The following is a 7,579-nucleotide window of genomic DNA, read 5'->3' on the forward strand; positions in this document are numbered from 1 at the left end:
TGCCAACATGATTTTTAAAACAGGAAAAAAAATCTAAACCAGATCATGTCTCTTTTCTTGAAAACTATCCAGTGATTCTCTGTGATGAGATTTATTTTTATGGCATGTCCCATTTCCCCCTGTAAGTTCCAGCCTGATCCGGTTCAACAGAGTTCTTCTACTTCCTTGTGTTAGACAGTTTCCCTTGGCTCTAGGGCAGATCCTGTCTCCGAGCCCACAATTCCGCTCTTCTTGCGATGGGTTGATGAGCTCCTTTCTATCAGTTACTTCCACAGACATGTGGCTCTTCTTCAGAGGCCTTCTCCACTTGTCTCAAGGAGCATGTCCCCTTCCCCTGATTATGCTGCTGTTATTTTTATATATATATATATATTTAATGGCAACTGTCTTAGTCAGTTTACCATGACTGTAACAAATATCTGAGGTCAGCCAGCGTAAAGACAGGGAAGGTTTATTCTGGCTCGCAGCCTTGGAGGTTTGACTGTGACAGATGCTTTGATGAAATGGACCTCTTGCTTTGGGCCTGAGGTGCTGCTGGACAGCATGACAACAGCACCTATTCACCTCAGAGCCAAGGAGTTGAAGGGAGGAAGGGGCAGGATTCCCACAGTCCCCTTCTACAGCACATCTCCAAAAACCTAAGACCTTCATTAGGCTCTGCCCTTAAAGGGGTCTACAACCTTCCCACAGTGCCAAGGAGGGAACCAAGCCTCTGACACATGCGCTTATGAGCCATACTGGAGCAGTGACTAAAATCACTTCACACTGGTTGCACATTTTCTACCTCCCAAACTTAGAAGAAGAATGCTGGAAGGGCAGGGACCTTGTTCAGCACATAGTAGGCACTTAAGAGATTAAACATTGGTTGAATGACCAGACCAAACCAAACCAAACACAGCTGGCAATGTTGAAAGCCTAAGAGAGTTTAGAAAACAAAACCACAACAGATCCAGGACACATGGTTGTGTGATTCCCTTCACTGGGGACCACTGATAACAAGACAATTTCCTTATGCCCTCATTGTGGACACAGGTTTGAACGAGCGCTTCCACACATCAGCCATGTAGCGGAGGCAACTTTGCGGACATCAGACGGTTCCCCGAGTAACCTGTGCGTGTGTTGACAGTCTTACTCAGCTTCTGGACATTTCCGCCCCTGTGTAGTCCCCTTGGGTGTGTGTTGGCAGCTCCGTGGGAAGGAACTGCTTGCCCTTTCCAGCCCCAGCACAGAGCAGCGCTGCTCAGGCGAAGTCAGGCTATTGAGACGGGTCCAGTTTCCTTGGTGACCCACAAGGCTCAGTTTCTATCTGAAATTGCTAAGGAGAAAAACCTGAGAGCTGAGCTGTGTTTTCTTTAGGGAGGGACGGCTTTCTGGGCTCTGTGGAGGCTGAGGCTATGTCTCCCTGACTGGCAAGGGCTGCTTCTCTCAGGGGAAATGCCATCTAAATGCTCCAAGAATCCCACAAGCCAGTCCAGCAGGTCTGTCCCACGCCAGCCCCAGGTGATCGCATCATGACCCCTCGGCCTCCCCAGGAGTTTTGTTTTCGCATGCAAACACTGTAGCCACGGAGACCAGGAGTTTGCTTGTTGCAGAGTGGGAGAATCACCTTTCTTCTGGCGCCCATGACAACAGAAGGGCATGCTAGTTTGTAAATGGTGGGGCAGCCAGTTAACTCTTTAAGCCCTTTCTGCTTCTCAGTTAGTCAAATATGAACGCTGATATCCCTTATTGTCAAGAGTTATGGGCCAAACGCTGCATTAAATGTTTGTGTGGATGTAGGAATTCATGTATAGTGTAAGTGTGTGTGTGTATGGGTGTGTGCGCGCGCACGCGTGTGTGAGACAGTGGAAAATGTTGGGTGTCCTGCGGTTTCACTTATTCCCTTGAGACAGGGTCTTTCACTTAATTTGGAGCTAGGCCGGTGGCCAGCAGACCCCAGTGACCCTCTGTTCTGCCCCACAGAGCACTGGGATAGCAGATGTATGTGGCCACGCTTAACTTTCTATGTGGTTGTAGGAGCTTTGAAGTCAGGTCCTTGTGTTCATGGAGCAAATGCTCTTATCCATAGCCCCGCCCCTGCACTAAATTATTTTTCTCAAGGCCTCATGTTTGTTCAGCGACACTTCGCCATCTCCCAGTGTCTGCATTTGGGTTCTTTAAAGGCCCCTAACAAGGTAGCATGGAGGAGGAGGGGGTGGTTCAAAACACAAAATTGGAACCACCACCGGGATAAAGCGCTTATTCCGCGTTTGTGACGGCCTTATGAAGCTGGTGCCATCCTGAGCTTTCTGTAGTCGGTCGGGAGTGGCGGGTGTGTGTGTGTGTGTGTGTGCGCTCATATCCATGCAGCCTTCCAACTTGTTACCCCAGGAGATGGGGGGAGGCCACGCTTGCTCTCCGGAAGGAATTACCTGATATTCAGAGTCCCCTTTATGCTGCATGTCCCGAAGGTATTGGACATCACTGACGAACTTCTGCCTGTCTCTTGCTTCATGCAACATGGTTCTTAGTTCTCAGCCTACGGATGAGAGAGAGAAACGGGCAGACTGTGACCGACGCTTTTGGATTCGCCATATTTGGATTTATCTGAGTATAACTGCATGTGTTCTTTTATTAATTGATTCCCCCATTGTTCGAAAGGTACAAGCGCTCCCTTTCTGTGTTACTGTCAAAGTCCTTCTGGCCTTTCTGTCCCCGGCATAAATAATGCAGTCATGTTCATCAGCTGGCTCCAGTTATCCCACCCTGGTTATTCACAGGGACTTGGGTTGACAAGTACCTGATTGGGAAGCGGTTTTGCCACATGGCAGGGAAGAAAACAAGAGCCTAGACACATCGGCAGTGACCAAAACTTATAAGCCCTGGGTTGCTTAAATTCATGTGTGCGACCATTGTCCTTAATCCAACCCAGACACTGCCAGCTGCCGGGTACGGCAGCCAGTCAGGCAGACACGGCACTGCCTTTGTGTTGCCTGCAGCCTAGGGTAGAAAACCAACGCTAGATAATTCAACCCTAACTGCCAGGGCAGAGCCGGGTATGGCTTCTTTGAAAGGATGGTATTGTAGGAGAGCAGAGTCTGTCTGGAAGGGGTCAGGCCCCCACACTGGGTTTGATAAATCATGGGTTGGGCAAGGGGTCAACACTGACACGGGGTTTGATAAATAGTGAGTTAGGCCAGAGTCGGGAGAGGATAGCAGGTGCTTCAGAGCATGAAGGGGCAAGAGAGGAACAGAGCCAGAGGGCAGGGCATCTGGGGCAGATGGTGGGGAGCAGTCGCAGAATGATAGGAGGCTGGCAGAGATTAGCTCATATGGAGCCCTGCAGGTCATAATGGAAAGTCACACGATGCTACTGATAGGGGAATAAAAGTTTGCATGGTGCATGTGCGCATGCATGTAGGGGTGTGTGTGTGTGTGTGTGTATGCGTGTACATGTAGGCCAGAGTTTGACATCATGCATGGTTTTTCTCCTCAATCACTCTTAGATTTATTTTTCTTGAGATAGGGTCTCTTACAGAGCCTAAAGCTTACTGATTCTGCAGGAATAGCTGACTAGAAAGTCTGAGGGATCCTCCTGAGAGGATGGGTGATGAGAGGGGGTCCTGAACTCAAATCCTAATGTTTACCCAAGAACACCTCTTGGGCTGAGCCATTGCCCAAGCCTTTACACTTGTGTAAAAGACTTCTAAAGGTACAGTATGGAGGGTAGAAGTGGGAGTAATACATGGAGTCTGACTACCACTGAGGTATGAGGTGAGGTGATAACAAGGCTTGGGTAGCAAGTGTGTGAGGAGGAAGAAGAGGAAGAGGAGGAGGACAGCAGGAAAGAGGGGGTCAGAGCGCCCGTGGACCAGCTGTGGAAGTGCCAGGTGCGGCCCTGAGATACACTTGTATTCAGTCACCTTCATAACAAATGCTGGGAGGCAGACACTGTAGTTTCTGATACGGAAAAATAACCTAACTACAGCTTCAAGAACGTTTAATCAAAGAGGAGGAGTCTGACCATCAGGAGACACACAGCCAAGATATGACCGACTAAGGTTTTCATCAGTTACCTCCTGTTAAATGCTTTGCCTACCCAGAATCAGGAAGGGCAGCTTTTGGAGGAAAGGATGTGGAGTTTGAAGTGTCTGCAGTAGTGCAAACAGAGAGGCCAAGCCAGCAGTTAGACGCAAGGCTCTTAGCTGATTGGACAGGTAAAGCTCTGGCCACTGCTGCACCAGATCGGTAACAAGCTGAGGCAGAATGGGGACTGAGCAGAGAAAACGGACAGGGGGACAGAACCGTTAACAAATAAAATGCAAGGAAAAGACAGCTGAGGAGGAGCTCTGTAAAGGACCCCAGAGGCACAAGGAAAGCCCAGTGGGAGCCATTCCGTTGATGCTGAAGGGGCGTACCCAGGAGGAGGCTGTTATGATATCCCTGGCAAGGGCAATTACTGAACCAACAAGGCTGAAGTACATTGTGTTAGCTGTATAGAGAAGGGATAAAGGCCTGGCTTGACTTCAAGAAATTAGGCTTTGGTTGGTGTGGTCCAACGCGTGAGCATAGTAGCACAGCCCACAGTTACAAAATAGCACCAGTCATGCTGAAACCCACCAGACCTCATCAACAGGATCATCGAAGCTTAGTGTTCACTGAAGCTCTTTCATGCATTGGTACCCATATTTTTTTAACGATTACAGCATGCTCTTGGCTCCTCAGAAATGGCCGGGGAGATGGTCACCATCTCCCCATTTTGTGGCTCTCCTTCCCTCCTCTGCTTTAGTCCCTGTGTGTGTGGATATTGACAGCCAGCTTGTCTCTGACTCACAGTGACCCAGTGACTGGTCTGGGAGCTATGAAATCCTGCAAGGTTTATCATCCAACCCTGAACAGCACGGGAAGTTTCCTGGTCCCTGGTGGGAGAGGGGTTATTTTTACTCAAGACAGACAGTTAGGGTCTGACAGTACATGTAATTCCACTGTTTGTAAAACATCTAAATAGGATTGTGCTTCTCCCTCTTAAAACTACCCAATAAGCCAGGCACGGTGGCACACGCGTATAGTGCCAGCACTCTGGGAGACAGAGGCAGGTGTGTATCTGTGAGTTCGAGGACAGCCTGGTCTACAAAGAGAGTTCCAGAGTAGCCAAATCTGTTACACAGAGAAACCCTGTCTCAGAAAACCAAACCAAACCAAACCAAAAACAAAACTCAAACTAACCAATAATTCTCCCGATGACAGAATCAAGTTGACGACACCAACCTTTGTCCTGTAAGACACAACCCAAGCTGGCTCTAGGGAACCCTTCCACCACTCACACCCCACGCTTTGCCATGCTCTCTTGAACGCTTCTGGATTTTCTTTCACTTGGTCCAGGATGGTTGGTTAGTGCTTTCCCGTCATGTGCTTCCACAGGCGAACAGCCCTCCCCTCATTATCTGTTTCCTCTTCATATATTTATCAACAAATGTGTTAGTCAGTTTTCCATGACCGTCACATACCTGAACCAAGTCAGTTTAAAGATTGTGTGCGTGTGTGTGTGTGTAAGCAATTCAGCAGACATTCACGGACTACTTTAAAAGATCACTTTTAACTTTTCATATAAAGTTGTACCTGCATAGAATAAAGTCTGTTCCCCTCTTTTCAGAAAACGATGGGGTTAAAAACCGAAAGACGGACCCTCTGCTGCTCCTGTTGGCAAGAGAAGCCTGACTGAATATTAATCAGGGAGAGAACATCAGGATTCATAACAGAGGCTGTGCTGGTGGCCGCGAGAGGGCACAGCCCACAGTCCAATTGGATGAAACATTGTAGGTACAAAGTTAATCTATCATGGCTTCAGGGTGGTATAATTTAAGGATGGCTCTTGGTCAGAGGGCATGCGATAACCTGGCCTGAAGAGGCAGGAGACAGCATCACTGAAAGACTTGCTGACTTCACAATCGTCTACAAAATAAAGGACTTTACCATTGCCCATAAGAGACTCTCCCCGACCCACCGAAACCTCTCTCTGACACTGCATTTCACCATAAAAGAAACACCAAAGTGCCGCAATGTGGTTTCTTATTTAAATATATCAAGACCCCATGAGCCTAAACTATCTGTTTCCTTGGTGTCTGTCCGACCAGAGACAGATAAAGGAGACAGTAGATGATCTTGGCTTAGGGAAATAAGTCTCCACATGAACTTGAATTTTAGACTGCCCTGCATGTTTGAAAAACCGACCAGAATGAGCAAGAAGCAGAAATAACTATAGGGGAATAAGCCCACAAGGAAAGAATGCTTCACTCTTAGAGTTCCTTCTGTGGGCCTACTCAACCAGATGACCATGTGAAGCCGAGGGTTCTCTCTCTCTTTCTTCTCTACGTCACATACGGGCAGGTGCCAGCGCACTGTGCCATGTGGGGGCAGAAAATGAAACGTGTGCGAGGCGCGATCCTAAAATAGCAGCCCGTGTTGTCTTCTCTTCTCACCTTTGAACTGTTTCTCGTTCTCAAAGTCATGCATGATCATGCGTGCTTCTGTTGTGAGCCTCTGGTAACAAAGCACAGGAGCCAGTGTGTATTTTAGAAGTCACTGTGAGAAGCCATGCTAGAGAGAGGGAAAGGGCCAGGGACGAGGAGGTGTGCGACGGGAGGAGGGGAAGCAAGTGATTCTGCCGGGCCTCAGAATTCTACACGTCTGTGAAATTTCAATGAGGAATATTCTAAGAACTCTATGACATACGAATTCCTCTCTGGTGTAAATTTCCGGGGAATTCACCGAGACACCCCGACGAAGGGGAGCAGGATTTGATGGCACAACACACTTCTTTTCATTTTCTAAAAATGGACACGTGTACATAAAAATGCATATGTGCATTCATGGGCACATGCTGTCTCCTTTTCTATGACCATATTTTTCAAAAAAATATCTGAAAAGAGTGCTTTTAAAATAAGCTATCTTACCATTTTCTCGCTATGCTCTCTCTGTGAAATATCTCTAAAATGATACTGTGTTGGTTTTTGGCAAATAAGCAAAATGTAAATTTAACCTCTTAGGAATGAAGCTTCATTTGAAACAAAATTTAAGTGGCTACGTTACTACCAGACAATCAGGTTTAGAAATTTCTCCACGTCCACAATTGGGCCCTGGGAAGAAGCATTTCAGAAGACTTTAATCCAACTTTTTCTATAATGAATTAATTTGTAATGACAAGGATTACAGGATTTGTTTCAATTTGAGTTCGAAAAAAAAAAAATTTACAGGTTTTGTTTTTTTTTTTTTTTTAAATCTCACTTTATAAACTTGAGTTGAGTGTAAGTTTAGTGACTTAGTGATTTTATATTTCAGAGGCAGAGTGGGGGTGGGCTAGAGAAAGCTAGTTAACAGATGGGGACTATTCGGCCAAGAGGAGAGACTGTGTAATTGGAAAAGGGGGAATGAAGACCTCTAGTTTGATAAGCGATTGGGTTGTTTCATTAATAATAATATCGTTCTCATGCTCAAAAGCCATTTCCTGGGCTTGTAGAGCAGTGGTATATACAGAGACAGTCTCTCTCTCTTTCTGTGTGTGTGTGTGTGTGTGTGTGTGTGTGTGTGTGTGTGTGTGTGT

General features: G+C 47.0%; 1 protein-coding gene across 3 annotated transcripts in view; it reads right to left on the minus strand.

Moving 5' to 3' along the window:
- The window catches only part of Marchf10 (membrane associated ring-CH-type finger 10), an 85,142-nt gene that overhangs the window by 77,031 nt on the left and 532 nt on the right, over nucleotides 1-7,579 (minus strand). For 2 of the 3 annotated variants that reach the window (XM_055592598.1, XM_055592600.1), the window contains exon 2: nucleotides 2,412-2,518. In XM_055592598.1, coding sequence (XP_055448573.1) covers nucleotides 2,412-2,501 — 90 coding nt within the window. In that variant the 5' untranslated portion in view covers nucleotides 2,502-2,518. Of the gene's footprint in view, nucleotides 1-2,411; nucleotides 2,519-5,598; nucleotides 5,677-7,579 lie in introns of all 3 variants that reach the window. The other variant, XM_055592599.1, reaches the window with a different exon arrangement.

The sequence above is a fragment of the Psammomys obesus genome, unplaced genomic scaffold, assembly GCF_907164565.1.
Source record: "Psammomys obesus unplaced genomic scaffold, mPsaObe1.curated_primary_1811, whole genome shotgun sequence".
Classification (NCBI taxonomy): domain Eukaryota; kingdom Metazoa; phylum Chordata; class Mammalia; order Rodentia; family Muridae; genus Psammomys; species Psammomys obesus.